General features: G+C 59.7%; 2 protein-coding genes across 2 annotated transcripts in view; one reads left to right on the forward strand and one right to left on the reverse strand.

Moving 5' to 3' along the window:
• The window catches only part of KXD1 (KxDL motif containing 1), a 256867-nt gene that overhangs the window by 239785 nt on the left and 9 nt on the right, over positions 1–17073 (reverse strand). The gene's annotated exons all lie outside the window — the stretch shown is intronic.
• JUND (JunD proto-oncogene, AP-1 transcription factor subunit) lies at positions 15078–16931 on the forward strand. The gene has a single exon (XM_004277549.3). The coding sequence runs from the start codon at positions 15229–15231 to the stop codon at positions 16264–16266; it is 1038 nt and encodes a 345-aa protein (XP_004277597.1). The 5' UTR covers positions 15078–15228; the 3' UTR covers positions 16267–16931.

The following is a 17073-nucleotide window of genomic DNA, read 5'->3' on the forward strand; positions in this document are numbered from 1 at the left end:
CCATCATTGCTTCTTCCCCGGGCCCCCCTCCAGGGACCTGCGGCTGCCTGAATCCCTGCCTGGTGACAAAGCAACACTTTGGCGTAGGTTGAGGACAGGGGTGTGAGGTCTGAGTGTGACCTGGGCCCTGAGAACCCACCTCCCGCATCACAGACGTGGGCTGTGCAGGGGAAGGACGGTTGGGGAGGGAGGGGGCCGTGTTCACAACTCCCCTCCCCCATGGCCCTGGACGCAGAGTCCCATTATGGCCTCCAGGGCCTTGGTCTGGGGGACTAAGTCTCCCCCCTGCCGGGCGCGGGTCGTCTCCAGTCAGGCTCTGATGAAATCCGTGGGGCTCTGGTGTCCTGCGCGGCTGTGAATGGCAAGCCCTTTAGGAGCCCCGCCCCTTCCTGCTCTCCGCAGTTTGGTTTTTCTTCCCTTACCCGGCTCTGGACCAGGAACGTGTTCAGACGTTCCCAAGGGCCCATTCGCAGCTCAGGGTCGTGGGTCCCGGACGCGCCCCGTCTCCGCGCGGGGGCGCATCCTCGGCGTGCGTAAGCGCGGCTTCCCGCCCGCGCCGCCAGCCGCGCCAGGCAACCCTGACCTTTCCAGCCGGGCAGTCCGGGCTCTCATTTCTCTCCTTGCCCGCTGGTGATATGAGACGCTTCCCCGGCCCTGGCCGCATAGGTGCCGTGGGCTTCCGGAAGGCGTCGTCCTCCTGAGCTGGGTGTCGGGACAGGCCCGTTTTCCAGTCTTCTTCCTGGTTGGTTTCAAGAAACCAGCCTCAACCCCTTCAACAAGAAGAGAAACCAAAAGTGCTGGCCTGGTTCCCATAACTCGGCCTCCTTCTTTCTGCCCTTCTGATGGTCTGTCCCCAGGGATTTTCACCCCCATCAGCTGACTGCTGCATGACCTGCAGCCTGCGGGCTACCTTAAGTGTAGGTGGTTAAGTGTAGGTGGTTCCTGTAGGCCCCGACCTCCTCCCCTTGGAGTTTGCTCCAGCTGCTACAGGTCAGGGAGACCCACACACCCAGGGTGTGACTCAGCCTGGGGCCAGCGCCAGCCTGGATGGCCCTGCTGCCTCACCCTGGGGCCATGAGTCCATTTCAGAGACCTGGATTCAGTGGGCAGCCTCAAGCAGCAGCCCCGCAAGCTGGTGGTGGGTGGGAGGGTGTCTCTTGCTTTCCCGCCTGCACACACTTCTGCGCGGATTCCTCCTCTCCTGGGCCTCACCTGCTGCTCCAAGAGCACTTCCCCCGGGAAGCCCTGCCCCCAGACTGCTGCCTCCCACGTCCTCCAGGCAGGCTTGACGGCCGCTGTCCTCCCCACCCATTCAACTGGACCCTGGGGTCCGCGTGTCCTGGCATCAGCAGCATGTGTGCCCCTACCGGCTCAGCATGTGCTTTGGTGTCCTCTGACATCTCTCTGTGGACAAAGGGCCGCTTGGCCTGTGGGAAATGGTCTGATGTCCACTTAAACGATCTCCGTGGGGGAAGCTGCCCACCACAACGGGAGAAGAGGGCTGGCCGGGGGCGGAGGAACTGGGGCCGCAGCTCCATCCGAGGCACTGGAGACTCAGCTGTGAATTAGGCAGAGAGTCCCCACCATGGTGGCCCTTACCTTCCACAGGGGTGAGCTGGCAACAAACAAGCCGAATGCATAAATTCAGACTAGAAAGCAAGGGTGGGGGAGAGAGGTGGTCTGGGCAGGCCAGGGGGTGACATTCGAGAAAAGGGTTTGAGGGAGGCAAAGGAGCCAGCCGTCTGGGGGAAGAGTGTTCCTGACAGGGAAACAGCCTGTGCAAAGGTCCTGTGCCAAGTGGTGACCGGAGCAAAGTGAGAGGACAGGAAATGGGGCGGGTGCAGGCCCTGAGCGAAATGGGAAGCCGCAGAACGTTCTGGAACAGACTGAGGCAAGGGTGAAAGCCAAGAGACCAAGAGTAGGCAGTGCTGGGGGCTCAGCCCAAGGTAGAGGCTGTAGAGGTGACAGGAGAAGGGGCAGGGGTGCCGTGAGGGCCCAGGCAGACAGGCTGTTGTTCTGCAGGAAGCTCAGGATGCTGGGGTGGGTCCTTTCCAAAGAGTCGAAGGGGGACGTGGTCAAACCAATTCCCGAACAACGAGAAGCCTCTGGCCTCGGAAAGAGAGCAGGGAACAACAGGTAGAGAGAACAGCAAGTGCAAATCCCCTGAGCTTCCATGGCCTGCTTGGGAAGGGCAGAGAGGATGAAGAGACCCAGGGCCGTGAACTAACAACAGTCTAACATGTGCCAGGCAGTGCCTAGGCGCAGACACAGAGAGGGTGAGCGACCCTCCCCAGGACACACAGCCCCCAGGACACACCGCTCCAGAGCCTCCTCTGAGCTCCTCCCTCTGTCCCCTCCTTGAACTTGGAGGATCCATTTACCTTCTCTCAGGTCAGTTGTGTCAGGTGTAGAATTAGGAATGGGGGCAGGTGAAGTCGGCACCTGTTTTTTTTTTAAAAAAAATTTATTTATTATTTATTTTTGGCTGCACTGGGTCTTAGTTGCAGCACACGGGATCTTCATTGCAGTGTGCGGGGTCTTTACTTGCAGCATGTGGACTTCTTAGTTGCGGCATGCGTGTGGGATCTAGTTCCCCAACCAGGGATAGAACTTGGGCCCCCTGCACTGGGAGCATGGAGTCTTACCCACTGGACCACCAGGGAAGTCCCTCGGCACCTGCTTTAAAATTCACTCCCCTGGCTATAGCCTCAGTTGAGGGACAGAGTTTGAAACACACAGAGGGCCAGCAAGTGTAACCCCACTGTGCTTCAGTTTCCTCACTCATCAGCAGGGATAGTAGGGGACTCCCCCTCACAGAGATTGTTGGGAGGATTACATGAAGGGAGGGTGGTTGGTAGACATACAGCCAGTGCTCCATATGTGCTTTTTTTTCCCCCCAGCAGGGATCAAACCCGTGCCCCCTGTAGTGGAAGCGCAGAGTCTTAACCACTGGCCCTCCAGGGAAGTCCCTCATACGTGCCTGAACACATAGGAGAGGCGCTTCACCGAGCACCTGTGGAGTGTCTGAAACCTCACCCAGGACCCTCTTTACCTCCATAAGCCGTGGGGTCAATGTGATTGGCTTGCTGTCCAGGGGGGACCTGGGCAGTGGTGCCACGCTACAGGGAGTGGCCAGGCCACTGTCCTTTGTACCCTGGAGCCCAGCACCAGACGCCTGGCCCCGGGCTAGGGAGCCGTCACCTTACAGGCCCAAGGTCCTGCCCTGAGAGCCCCCTCCTGGTCTTTGCCCAGCCACCCAGCAGTGACTCACCCCCACTCTGCCCCCGCTGGAACCAGGCACCGAAATAGTCACCCAGCTCATTCTCCGGGAGTGGCCATGGAAATATTTCAGGGCTGCATTCAGTGCCTAAAAATACTTGGCGAGTCCTCATGCATCTTCCCCTCCCTCATTCCCTTCTCTGTTCCTTTGAAGACTGTCCCTGTAAGCACCCCCAGGACCTGTCCCTCCGCGCTGCACCCCTCCAGCACATTAAGCGTCCAAGGCCAGCAGGGCTGTGGGATGTCCCCAAGTGCCCAAGTCCGTGTGAAGGGTGGCGATGTGGCCTCCCTCCCTCCCTGTTGCCATGGAGAGACTCGACAAGGTTCCCCAGAACTCTCTGGAAGGGCGAAGCCTTTTCCACAACCCCCAGAAGTCTCGGTTCCTGGATGGGGAGGCCCGGGCGCAGCAACACTGTCCAGGGAGATCTTCATTACTCAGCAGTTTTCCTTAAAAATTAGAAAATGGATCTTGCTGTTTGTGTTCATGAGGCTGCTAGAAGCAGGCCCCTAGGACGGGGCCCCCAGCTGGACTGAATTCCATTGCCTTCCCTGCCCACTTGCTTCGGGACCCCACATAGGTTACAGATCCTTCTCCCTCCCCCAGGGGAACAGACCGTCCCCTCCAAGGGACCCAAATATCTTTGATGTCATCCCAACCACTCAGCCTCCCGGGCACACTCCATCCTAACCACCCTTAACCTTTCTTGTGGCCACAGGAAGGTGAGGGAAGCAATTGGAGTCAGACTGTGCCTTGGCCCCCTGGGGTCTGAGCCAGCTTCTCTGTCACTTGAAACCTCCAGCTAGAGGGAACTGCAGGCACAAAGGCCCTGGGGAAGGTGCATGCTGGGTGTCTTAGAGACACAGGAGGTTGACCATTATTGCCTAAAGTCCACCCTTTATTCAGATTTCCTTCGTTTTTACCTAATGTCCTTTAAAAAAAACAGGGAGGTAACATTCACTAACATAAAATCAACCATTTTAAAGTGAGCAATTCAGTGGCATTTAGTACATTCACAATGTTGTGCAACCACCACCTGTATCTAGTTCCAGAACATTTTCATCACCCCAAAAAGAAACCCCACACCCCCTCCCCCCTCCCCCAGCCCCTGGCAACCACTACTCTGCTTTCTGTCCCTATGGATCTGCCTGCTCTGGGCATTTCACATAAACGGAATCACACACTATGCAGCCTTTTGGCTTCTTTCACTCAGCGTAATATTTTTAGGGCTCATACATGTTGTAGCGTGTGTCAGTGCTTCATTCCTTTCTTTGGCTGAATAATACTCCGTTGTATGAATGGATCACATTTTGATTATCCTTCATCAGCTCCTGGACATCTGAGCTGTTTGTTGAGTTTTTACTCTGCCTTGGGCACAGTTCTAAGCACATAATCCCCACCCCCCACTGTAAAGTCATACTGTGCTCCCCATGCCAATTTCACAGTTGGAGAAGTGAAGGCATACCCTGGGGGGTAGAGAGATAATTGGGAAACCAAGAATTAAACAAGATAAATACACAGGTGAAGACCCTAAGGGTCTTCCAGGCAGGGAGAGCAGCATGTGCAAAGGCCCTGAGGTGGGAATGAGCTGGTGTGCTGGAGGAAAAGTGCAGAGGCTGGCGTGGCTGGAGTGGAATAAGTAAAGAGGGTGGAGGGAGGTGGGCAGCAGCTGTGGGGCCTGCGGAGTGTGGGGAAGGGTCTGGGCTGTACCTTGAGATGAAGAGACAGAGAGAGAGACTGAAAGACGCAGGAAGAGGGGGAGAGACTGAGAGCAGGAGGGAGAGAAGGGGGCCTCAGCATCTTGAGGCCTGGACCCAAGTGGCCTGGGGGTCTTCACCCACATCCTCCCAGCCCAGACCCCTCTCTGATACCTTGACTGCACGGGTGTGAGGTAACTGCCCTGTGCTGAGAATGATGTGGGCACACGGGAGGTGGTCCATAAATGTTAGGCGGATGTATGAATGAGGGATGGACAGACAGACAGACAGACAGATGGGCAGGATGACAGGTGAATGGAGGGAGGAAGACCTGGTACCCAAGTCAGTGCAGTGAGAACATTGTCCCCCACCTTCCAGCAGGTGATTGGATGGGGGTTGTGGAGGAACTTATCCAGCTGCCACAGGGCCTCACCCACCCCTCTCTAGTCTCAGAAAATGAGTGGAGTGGAGTGGAGGCTACAGGGTGGGGGTTGGGGAGGGTGCTGTGAGTGCAGAGGCGGGCCGGCTGGGTACCAGATGCCGCTACCTGCCTCTGCCTCTGAGTCAGTATCACCATGGCAACACGGGCCCTGCCGGATGCTCCTCTGGGCACATCCCCCATCACTGCAGCCACCATCACTACCGCCTCCTCACAGGGGGCAGGGGCAGAGGGGACAGCTATTTTTACCCAGGCTCAAGGACCCTGATGCCCACCTTCTCCCATTTCCATCAGCCTCTCTGTCTCCTAAGCCACCCCCTCCCTACAGAGCTTGCAGCCAAACTGGGGGTGAGGAGGCTGAGTGAGGGGCCCAGGGGCGTTGGGGAGCCAGCCAAGGGAGAGTCTCTGGGCTCTGCTCGGTAGGGGAGCTGCAGGGTGTCTCCTGAGGTGGGCACTGGTGAGGGAACATCATGGGCAAGGGTTGGGTGGCTCGATGGCAGCAGTGGGCAGAGAGCTAAGGGGTGGCAGGGAGATGGGCAGGGAGCCACAGAGAGTGTGAGGAGGCCAGGGTGGCACTCACAGAGGGCAGAAGATGGACCCCTGTGACCCTTGGCAGTCCCTATGCCCCCTGTGCCTCCCTTGCATCCTCTGGAACATGGACACTGGTGGGGAAACAGAGGCAGGGAGGGTAGTCACGGGCTCTACCTGGGCTGGCAAGGACTCCAACTATCACCCACTCCAGCTGCTGACAACATGGAAGCCCCTGCGATTCCCGCCCCCCTTACCTTCTCCCATCTCCCCTTTCCTCACCCCACTCCAGGCCTCTTCCTTGAGTCTCTTCCAACACACCTTGCAGCCCTACCTCAGGGCCTTTGCACTCGCTGATCCAGCTTTCAGGCACATCCTTCCCAGGTACCTCCTCATGGAGCCCCCTTTGTCTGCAGGTGTCAAGGACCCTCTGTATTCACCACTCCCCTCCTCCCAGTGAGATTTCTTCATATCTCTTGTCACTGCCAGATATTATATTATCTATGTTTTCACTTATTTCCACCCCAAGAATGGGGGCCCCTCTCAGAACCTCAGTTTACCCAGCTTGACAATGGCAGTAGCCAGTGTGCGGAGGGAAGGGGAAGACAGGCAGTGAAATACCAGTGTCTGGGTCCTCTCCACCTGACCCAGAGCTGCAGGGGCATGGTGGGGACTTGGAGTGACCTACAGCTCCCTGGGCATTTCAGGCCACAAAGCCCTGTCAGAGGTCAGTGAGCAGTGGGTGAGCCAGGCTGGGGCCGCAGCCAGCATCAGGGATCCTGCCCTGTGAGCCTCCAGGACAGTTGGGGCCTCCAGCTCCCGGGGTGGCCTGTGAGTTCCTTATCACCACACATACTGATCATCCCTAGGAGACAGTCACTGTATTTTCCTTGTACAGATTTATAATGTCACCTTCTCTTCATGCCAACGAGACAGAAGACTGGGTCCAGTCCCCAGCCAAGGGCCCTGCATCCCAGTGAAAAAATGTGGCTTGATTTAAAACAGTCATTTGTCTCTTCCTGTGTCTCCTGCCTTCTCAAGCTGGTCTCTCTTCCCACCTCCTTTCTCTCTGGTCTCTGTCTCTGTGTTTCTCCACCAGACTTTGCTTCCCTCCCTCTCCCCTCTCTCCCTCCATCTCTGCCTTTCTCCCTTTGTTTATTTCTCACTCACTATAATTCCCTTTTCCCTTCCACTATGTGCCCGCTCCAACCCCCCCTGTTAGGAGGCCCTGATAAATCCGGCCTTGCCCAGAACCTTGGGGCCGGCCCCTTAGCCTCTATCTACCCATTCATCAAATGGGCTTGTCCTAGGACCTGAAGTCCTGGGCGGAGGGGAGTTTGGCAGCGGACATGTCCCTCCCTCCCCGGCTGCAACAGCACTTCACGGCCCGGCAGGGAGGGGTTAACCGCGTGCCGTCCCCCTTCCCCCAGCCCTGCATTTAATTAGCAGCCCCGCGGGGCTGCCGAACTGGGCGTGGGGCGAGGGGGGCCGGGCCGGGAAGGGAGGGAGGGAGGAGAGGAGGCGGGGGAGAAGTGGGGGGGAGTAGAAACGGAGGGAGAGGGACGAAAGGGGGCTGGAGGTAAGGAGGGGGTGCCGGGAACCAACCGGGGATTCGAATCCTGCCTGGCTAGTGTCCCCAGCTCGTACCTCAGGGCTCTCGGTTCCCTTCCCCGCCCCTCGGGGTGGGAATCCCCTCCCACCGCCCCCTCCCGAAGGCCGAGCCGGGCGCCCGCAGTAAACGTCAGCTCTCTTCCCATTGTCCGGTGGAGGAAACTGAGGCCCACGTAGATGTGGCGACTAAACTAGGACACAGCTCGGGGCTGCCTAGCGTTTATCCGCGTTTGTCTGCGTGCTGGACAACAAAACCAAAACACCAGTTCGTCCCAGCCAGGCGACCCCGGGGGCGGTCTCGGCTTGGGAGACGGTGACCCGGTGGGATAGGGGCGGGCTGGGGCAGAGGGGCAGGAACCTGGAGCCCAGAGGCCCAGGGTTTTCCCACCTAGGCCACGCCTCTCGTGCCTCAGTTTCCCAGTCTATTTGCGCAACGTCGGGGAAATTGGAGGGCCGGACCCTACCCACCACCACACCCACGGTCTCCTGCGCTACAGGGGCGCGGGCCGGGCGGCCAGACCATCCGAGTCTACGCCGCTCCGCCTCGCCTTGACGTCGGTGCTGACGCCACCCGCACCCCTCGCAGCCACAAAGTCCGGTCGCCGCGCGGGGTTAACTCTTGCGCTGCCACCCGCCGCGCCAAGACCCCCACCACCACCACCCAGTAACCTTTCTCTCCCCCACCCCCGCCAGAGGAGGGGCCAGGCTGCCGGGACCGACGTGGGACAGGTCCTGGGCAGCCCAGCCGCCGGGAGAGGCGAGAGGCCCCGATCGGCATCCAGGTCTTTGCCTGCGCCTGGAATGTGCCTCCTCGCCATCCCAAGTCCTTGTTTACTGCGACATCCCTCCCTCCGGCCCGGCCCTGACCCCTCCAGGGCTGGGCGTGTCCTTGTCCGGCTGTGTCTCCCCCCCCCCGCATGGGGGGGGGCTCCTCAGGCCCGGGGCGGGGACCTGTCACCCAGCGATTCGCTGTTTCAAGGTCGAGTTTCTTATACCCATTTTTAACATGAGAACCGTCGAAGCCTAGAGAACTTGTAAGTCACCCAGAGGTGGGCCGTGTAACCCTGGCCGAGCCCCAGCTCTTGCGGCTCCCCTGCCCCACCCCTGAGGGGGCGGGGGCTCGATTCCCTCGACGGGGGAGGGAACCCTGCAGGCCCCGCCCTGCCCCAGGGGAAGTGAGAATGGGGGGCCCTCCCCCACATCCTCACCACTTCCTCCCGGGGAGAGGCGGTGGTGGAGGGGGCATGGGGGAAGGGTGGGAGGCGACGGGCGAGGGAGTTCAGAGGAACGGCCTCAGGTTCAGAGTGGGGGGGGGGTCTCCCTGGCCCCGCGCCCAGGAAGGGCACGACTGGCGTTAATATATACCTCGCAGGCAGCCACCCCCCGCAATCTGCTCCTTCCCGGGGGGCCCCTTCCCAAGCGACCCGGACTCTGCCTGCTCCTCCCCACCCTGGGGGCCCCCGCCGCCTCCTCCCTGCTCCCTCGGCCGCTTGCTTCACCCCCATTCGATCTACTCCCCTACAGGAGCCTGATCTGTAGGGCTGCCGACCAGCTGCCGGCCCACAAGGTCCTCCCCCGCCCCGCCCCCCGCAGGCCCGAGGTCCAGCCCCGTCTTCTCTCTGCATCAGCCCAACTCCCTGAGCCTTGTCTGCCTGTAGAGATTCACCTGGATTCCAGTCTTCCCTCCAAAGATTGGACCCATGCCTTGCTCAGAGCCTCAGTTTGTTCATGTGAAAAATGGGGACAGGTGTCACTCTTCACGGTGCTGCTGTGGGGTTTTAAAGGAACAACGTCGAGAGTGAGTTTCCCATCTTGGCAGCACGGAAGCATCTGCTCATTACTTCACTCACTCATCCACTTATTCATTTAATTATTTATTAATGTGTCCATTGATTCACACACACACCCTCCCCAATCCCAGGCAGCTTGGGAGCGACCTCAGGGGTCCACAGGACTGTGGGTGGGGACAGCCCCAGGGTCTTGAGGCAGAAATGGGAGCTTCCACTTAACCAACCTGAAGCCTCCTCAGAGAGGCCTCTGCCTGCCACTGCAGCCTCCACCTGTTCCCCCAGACAGGACGGTACCTCTCAGGGCCTTGGGAGGATTCCGGCTGCTGCAGGCAAACCCCACGTCATAGGTGCTCATCACCAAGGCTGGGCACATTATTGAGCTCCTACTGCGTGCTGGGGTCCTTCCCTTGGGGACAGGAATGCTGGGTGGGTCCCTGTGGCTCCTCCTGCCCTGTGGACGCACATGCCCCACTCCTGTTGGTTTGGGGCTTCCCTGCTTTTAATGCTTTCTGGATACTGGAACATTCGGGGTCCAGGACTGGCCCAGAGTGTCCCTGAGGAGTGAATGCCTGAGTTTTGCTCTCATTTCATCGTTTTTCGGTTTCTTTCTATTTATGGCAAGAGAAACTGGTTTTCCATTCCTGGTGGTGACTCGAAGCTTCCCTCTTGAAATTTATTTACTGAAGTAGAAACAGAAAAGGGGTCGACTTAAAGGAAAAAATTGTGACATTGACCTAAAGCGGGCGTCTATGTTATGGTGGTGGTTTCCCATCCCGAGTGAGAGTCTGGTCAGCTCAGAGGTGATGAGAGATGGCCCCAAACCCTCCCCCAGCACACAGGCCTGGGCATACAGCAGGTGTTCAGTAGAGGGTGGTAGAATGGATGAATGAGGGTGTTTGCACTTGACCAAAAGCAAAAAACAAAACCAAATCAACTTCTGAAGCTGGTCTTGTGAAATCGAGCTCACCGCCCTCTGACCCCCAAATCTTCTGGTTCCCCAACGTCGGCCTGTGAAAAGACCTAACCTGTGTCTGGGTATACAGCAAGTGTACATAAAATGTGCACTGGATGAGTGCAGGAGTCCTGCCTGTCCTGGGGGTGGAGGTCAGGATAGCATAAGACGTTATTTTCTTGTCCCACGGCCCTTCTGGACTCATTCAATCAATCAAGTATTGGACCTAGTGACTCTTCTGAGCCTGCGGGAGCCTCGGGACACCACAACCTCGGGAAAAAGTCAACAGGGCCACCGGTCATAATGCAGGCTCTGCCCGGTGTCCATCTGGTGCTGAAGGTGGCTGCCGGCGCATCAGCTTCCTCGTCTGTAAAATGGTCTCGTGAGACTGGAAAGAGCCAGAGGGCAGAGGCTGAGTCCTCTCCCAGAGGCCTGACGAACACCTGCGCTGGACGAGGGAGGAGGGCGGTTCCTGCTCCAGGCGAGGGCGGAGGCGGGATAGGAGGGGAGGGGCCGCCGCCTGCGCCAGTAACCCGATCCTCAGGAATGCGCCGGGGCCAGAAGCGCCCCTAGCCCGAGCCCGGCGCCCTTCCCCCGGCCCACCCGCGGGGTTCTGCCACCCGGGGACGGTCTCCGCAAGTTCCACCCCCACCAGCCCTTGGGTCCTAAGCGCCGGGGGACTGTCCGCAGAAGCCCCATCCAACCCCGCGGTGATCTGAGCACGCCGGGACCATCCTTGGCAAGAGTCTCTGCCCCAGGACCCCCTCCGCTTCACTCCCTTCGGCTTCCTGCTTAGCTCTTTTTCTTTGGGGCTTTCCGTTTTATTAAGTAGATTTTAGGTCTCTGGAGCTTCAAATAAAGACTAAACATTAAATCGAATTGCAGGTTGCTTTAAACAAGAAAGCAAATCTCTTCGCGCTGGGGAGAGGGCAGAGCTGCGGAGATTTGAACGCCGGCGAGGGGGCGTTACGTTCAGCCTCCATTTGGAAGGCTGGGGTGGGAATGGGGCTGAGGCCTTGGCTGTGTGACCCAGGGCAGGTCGCGCACCCTCTCTGGACGCTGCTCTGGGAAGTGAGATAATGTCCCAAGACTTAAGAAGCTACAGGGAGAGTAAAGGCGAAAATAAAGAGTCCCGACCTAGCCCTGTTACCCTCTGGTCCCTCAATCCTATCTGCCACTTCTGCTGCCCTTGAGACAAATACCACCTAGGTTTCAGGGGAGGTACCTCCACTGCCCCCCTTGCCTTCCTTCTCTCGCTCTGGCTCCCCTTGGCTCAGTGAATCCAGCCTCACTTGCTTCTCTACTCTCCATCGGTGTGGCCAGCAGGTTCTACCCCAGGGCTTTTGCACTTGCTGTTCTCGCTGGGACACTGCCCTCAAATGAATTATCTCATGATTTGCTCCAGCTCCTCCTGTATTCAACATCACCTCCTGGGGTGACCCTCCCAGAGTACCACACTCTGAAACTACCCCTTGGGCTTCCCTGGTGGTGCAGTGGTTGAGAGTCCGCCTGCCGATGCAGGGGACACGGGTTCGTGCCCCGGTCCGGGAGGATCCCACATGCCGCGGAGCGGCTGGGCCCGTGAGCCATGGCCGCTGAGCCTGTGCGTCCAGAGCCTGTGGTCCGCAACGGGAGAGGCCACAACAGTGAGAGGCCCACTTACCGCAAAAAAAAAAAAAAAAAAAAGTAAAACACTACCCCCCGTTCATCCTCCGTGAAGGAGGTACCATTTATTTTCCTTGAAGCTGTGCTTGTCAGGTCCCTCCTTCACACTGTGTGTCTGAGAGGTTGCCGGTGTTTGTGTCACCCATGTGAGTCCCCATCACTAGGCTCACAGTAGGTGCTCAATCAGTGTATGTGGAATGAATGAATGAATGGGAGTTTTCCCTAGTTCACTGCATGGGGCTGTTGATGGATTTCAGGCCCCCCCTTGACCTGCCTGAGAAGCCCCCAGTCTGGGAGGACTAAAGCTGGACACAGCTGCCCCCCAGCTCTATGGGGTCAGCGCTGGTCCAAATGGAGGAGCAGGGCTGGAGTGTCCCAGAGGGAGGAATGAGAGGATGGGGAAGGGCACTGGGTCACAGGGAACAGCAAATGCACAGCAGAGGAGCCTGAGGGGGGTCGATACTGGAGAGTAGGGATGGCAGAGGCTGCCAAGGGCAACTCCCCACACTTAGAGGCCAAGACAGGTCTTCCCCACCTAGCTCCAAGGACCCTCCTGGGGCAGAGAGAATCAGAAACACAGAGTGGACAGGGCTCAGTCAGATGGAAGGGTTTAGGGGAGTCCCTGGAGGCATGGTTAAGGAAGACTTCTTGGAGGAGGGAATACTGGAGGTGGTTTTTGAAGGATGAGTAGGAGTTTGCCAGGAGGCTAAAGAAGGGCACTCCAGGCTGAGGGTACTCCAAAGAACTGCAGTTAAGTTTGGCCAAATGATAATAAAGTAAAACAATTATAGAGAACATTTATTGAGCCCTTACTATTTGTTCAAATACTTCCAATAAAAGTCACAATACTCCATGAAGTAGGCGGATTATTTGCTCCATTTTCATAAGCAGTAAACACACTCAGAGATGTAACATGCCTTGGCCTTCCTGTGCCTCCATTTCCCAAAGCCTGTCTGTTGGGTGACCGCTCAGCTCAAGCTGGCCCTGCCCACAGCTTACCAGACCATCCCTACCTATCAAAGTCAAGGCCCAAGGTCAGCGTGGAGCCTCCCTAGGCTGCCCACTCACCCTCCTGCCTTGGGGAGAAGCATGATCCCATCTCCTTCAGTCTAGCCCCACTGCACAGGCCCAGAGAAGGGTCCTAGGGCAGGGCTGGTTACAGGCTGGGGGCTGCATCCACTCCATTTAGGGGTCCCTTTGCTCAGGCTGGTACCCAAGAGGACAGGTCTGGAGGGCACAGAGACCCACATTCCTGGAAACACAGACGCATACACCTATACACACACACGGGTACATAGATCCATGTGCACGGATCCACACGGGCACAGACACCCACTCCCATGTGTGAACACATCTGGGTACACTGACACATGCATGAACACACACAGGCACATGTGGGCACAAACAGACATTTGTGTGTATGTAGACACAAACCCATACCCCCAACCCTCTGCCAGCCAGGCCAGGCTTCTTGCTTGTGATGACAACCTCCCTCATGGCCTTCTTGCTCCACAGCCCAGTTAGGGGCAAGGCCAGGTGAGGAAGGGAAATAGAAGAAAGGGTGCTCATGTCCATAGGCCAGTCAGACAAACTGAGGCCAGAAACTGCCACAGCCACCCCACCAGCCTGTGTTCTCCTTTAACACTGGCTGTTGGATGCTAGGCCCTATGCAGGAAGCTGGGGATCCAGCAGGCTCAAGATAGACAAGGTCCCTGCCCTCCTGGGCCTTATGGTCCGTCCCATCATTCTGGATGGTTCTGAGAATATAACGGAAACAAGGTGAGTGGGAGGGGCCTCTCTGAGGACAAGTGTAAGCATGGTGGGGGGAGGAAGGGAGCACCAGGCTGAGGGCATAGCACCTATCAATGAGGCAGCAATGAGTTGGGAAGACAAAGCTCAGAGAGGTTGAGGGTGAAAGGTTAGAGGGGGTCACCCGAAAGAGCAAAGGAGCGTATGGGGCCTCCACCAACTGCTTATGGATTGGGCGCCATCCCGAGTGTGGTGAGAGCCATGGAGGGGTTCTGTGCAGGGGCTGTAGGTCAGATCCAAATGTCCCCAGGATCTCTTGGGAGTGTGGGGAAGGGCCCCTCTCACCTCCCTCAGATCCCACCGCCAGCCAGCCTTTATGGAGGCCCATTAAGCCTGACCTGCCAGTCATGATAATAGTAATAAACAGGTAATAATTACCAGCTTGGATTCCTGCCTTAACAACCCAGTCCGGGAGTCACCGGGGTACCCACAGGAGGCCCTGGCAGACGCAGAGATACAACGTAGGCGGCTGCCCAGGGGCACGGACGCCCGGGTTCTACCAGATGGATAAGAGTTCAGGCCTGGTCACAGCTCTGGCCCCGAGGGCAGGTCACTCCACCTCGCAGAGCCTTAATTTCCCGTCTGTAAAGTCAGGAAGTCGGACTCCCGCGCTTTAGACCCCACCCAGTGAGGAATAGCAGGATCAAAGCATTTCCAGCAACTTCTGGCTGAAACCTCCTCTCCCCTCCCCCGTCTTCCTGGGGCAAACACACCACCGGGGACTGGGGTGGGGGTGGCGGTGACGTGGAGACAGACCTGGCGCACGCCCCCGGCGAGCCACCCGGCACAGCTCCCTCAGGCCCGCACAAAGCCTAGATAGAGGTGCGCTAAGGAAGGTACAGTCGGCACAGTGGAGCGGGAGGCGACAGGGAGTTATTTATCCATCCGGAGCCCCATCCCCCTCCGGGCTCCGGAGGTCGGCACCGCCCCCGCCCGGCCGGGGCCCCACTCGCGGACGCGGGGCGGGGCCGGGCCTCGGGGCGGGCGGGCGCCGGGTGGCCGGGCCCATCACGCCACCCGGAACGTGCCTTGGCGGGAGGCGGCACTGGGGGCATTGGTCGTACACAGCACTCCTGGGGCGGAGTGACCGGGCCGGGCGCTCTGCTCGCCCCCATGACGTCAACCCATAAGGCAACGCGCTGTTGTGCCGTTTACCGCGCGTCACCCAGACAACGGCAGTCGGTGGGGGTTGAGGGGGGCGTTGGTGACTTGGCCCCGCCCCGCCATGCAAATGAGCAACGTCACTCGTGCCCAATGGCGAGCAGGGACAGTGAGCTCATCGCGCCCGGCCGAGGCTATAAGGGGGCGCGCGGGACGCGCGGCTCAGGAGCCGCCGCCAGCGGAGGGCCGGGCGCAGCGGCCGCGGCGGGAGCAGGGCCGAGCGGACGGGGGGGCGCGGGCCCCCCGGGCGGCCGCGGCCACTCCTCCCCCCCGGGCCGGCGCGGCGGGGGAGGCGGAGGATGGAAACACCCTTCTACGGCGATGAGGCGCTGAGCGGCCTGGGCGGCGGTGGCAGTGGTAGTGACGGCAGCTTCGCGTCCCCGGGTCGTCTGTTTCCCGGGGCGCCCCCGACGGCGGCGGCCGGCAGCATGATGAAGAAGGACGCGCTGACGCTGAGCTTGAGCGAGCAGGTGGCGGCAGCGCTCAAGCCCGCGGCCGCGCCGCCCCCGGCCCCTCTGCGCACCGACGGCGCCCCTGGCGCGGCGCCCCAAGACGGTTTGCTTGCCTCGCCCGACCTGGGGCTGCTCAAGCTCGCTTCGCCTGAGCTCGAGCGCCTTATCATCCAGTCCAACGGGCTGGTCACCACCACGCCGACAAGCACGCAGTTCCTCTACCCCAAGGTGGCGGCCAGCGAGGAGCAGGAGTTCGCCGAGGGCTTCGTCAAAGCCCTAGAGGACTTACACAAGCAAAACCAGCTGGGCGCGGGCGCGGCCTCCGCTGCCGCCGCCGCCGGGGGACCCTCTGGCATGGCTGCGGGCGCCGCGCCTCCCAGCGAGCTGGCCCCCGCAGCGGCCACGCCCGAGGCGCCCGTCTACGCGAACCTGAGCAGCTACGCGGGCGGTACCGGGGGTGCGGGGGGTGCTGCGACGGTCGCCTTCGCCGCGGAGCCCGTGCCCTTCCCGCCGCCGCCACCCCCAGGCGCGCTGGGGCCTCCGCGCCTGGCCGCGCTCAAGGATGAGCCGCAGACGGTGCCCGACGTGCCGAGCTTCGGCGAGAGTCCGCCGCTGTCGCCCATCGACATGGACACGCAGGAGCGCATTAAGGCGGAGCGCAAGCGGCTGCGCAACCGCATCGCTGCCTCCAAGTGCCGCAAGCGCAAGCTGGAGCGCATCTCGCGCCTCGAGGAGAAAGTGAAGACGCTCAAGAGTCAGAACACGGAGCTGGCGTCCACGGCGAGCCTGCTGCGCGAGCAGGTGGCGCAGCTCAAGCAGAAGGTCCTCAGCCACGTCAACAGCGGCTGCCAGCTGCTGCCCCAGCACCAGGTGCCCGCGTACTGAGCTCGCGCGCGGGGCGCATGCGCGGCCTCCTCCCAGAGAGGCGGGCTCGCGTGGTTGGGGGGGGCGTGGGCGCCCCGGACTCGCAGAGGGCGCGGCCCCGGGATCCCCCCCTTGAGGGTGCCAGGAGTCGGAGAGGGCGCCTCAGACTTGACAAGCTGGACCCCCTGCTGCCGGGGGGCGAGCGCATGACCCCCACCTCCCCCGCCCTCGCGCTGCCTCTGTCCCGGGCGCGCGGCCACCCAGTGTTGCACAAACCCGCGCGTTCTGGCCGCCCCTTTGTACACACCGCCGCCGAAGGAGGCTCCGAGGGGGCGCAGGCTCAAGCCCTGCGTTTTCTCTTCTTTTACTTTTTTTTTGACTTTGGAAGAGAGAAGAACAGAGTGTTCGATTCTGCCCTATTTATGTTTCTACTCGGGAACAAACGTTGGTTGTGTGTGTGTGTGTTTTCTTGTGTGGGTTTTTTAAAGAAATGGGAAGAAGAAAAAAAAAACTCCCTCCTTCCCTTTCCTCGCTCTCGCTTCCCTTCCCCTTCCATCCCTCCGGCGCCCCCTCGTCCCGCCGTTTTTCTTCCGTTTTTTTTGTTCCGTTTTGCTACGAGTCCACATTCCTGTTTGTAATCCTTGGTTCGCCCGGTGTTCTGTTTTCAGTAAAGTCTCGTTACGCCAGCTCGGCTCTTCGCCTCCTTCTTCTCCTGCCGGGGCCTGACGGGGTGGGCGGGGCCTGGCCCGGTCCCCGTCCCCTCCTGCCTCCTTCGCCTCCTCCCTCCGCCCCTGCTCAGAGGAGGAGGGAGTCGGCGTCCGGGAAGAA

Source organism: Orcinus orca, chromosome 3, assembly GCF_937001465.1.
Source record: "Orcinus orca chromosome 3, mOrcOrc1.1, whole genome shotgun sequence".
NCBI classification, from domain to species: Eukaryota; Metazoa; Chordata; class Mammalia; order Artiodactyla; family Delphinidae; genus Orcinus; species Orcinus orca.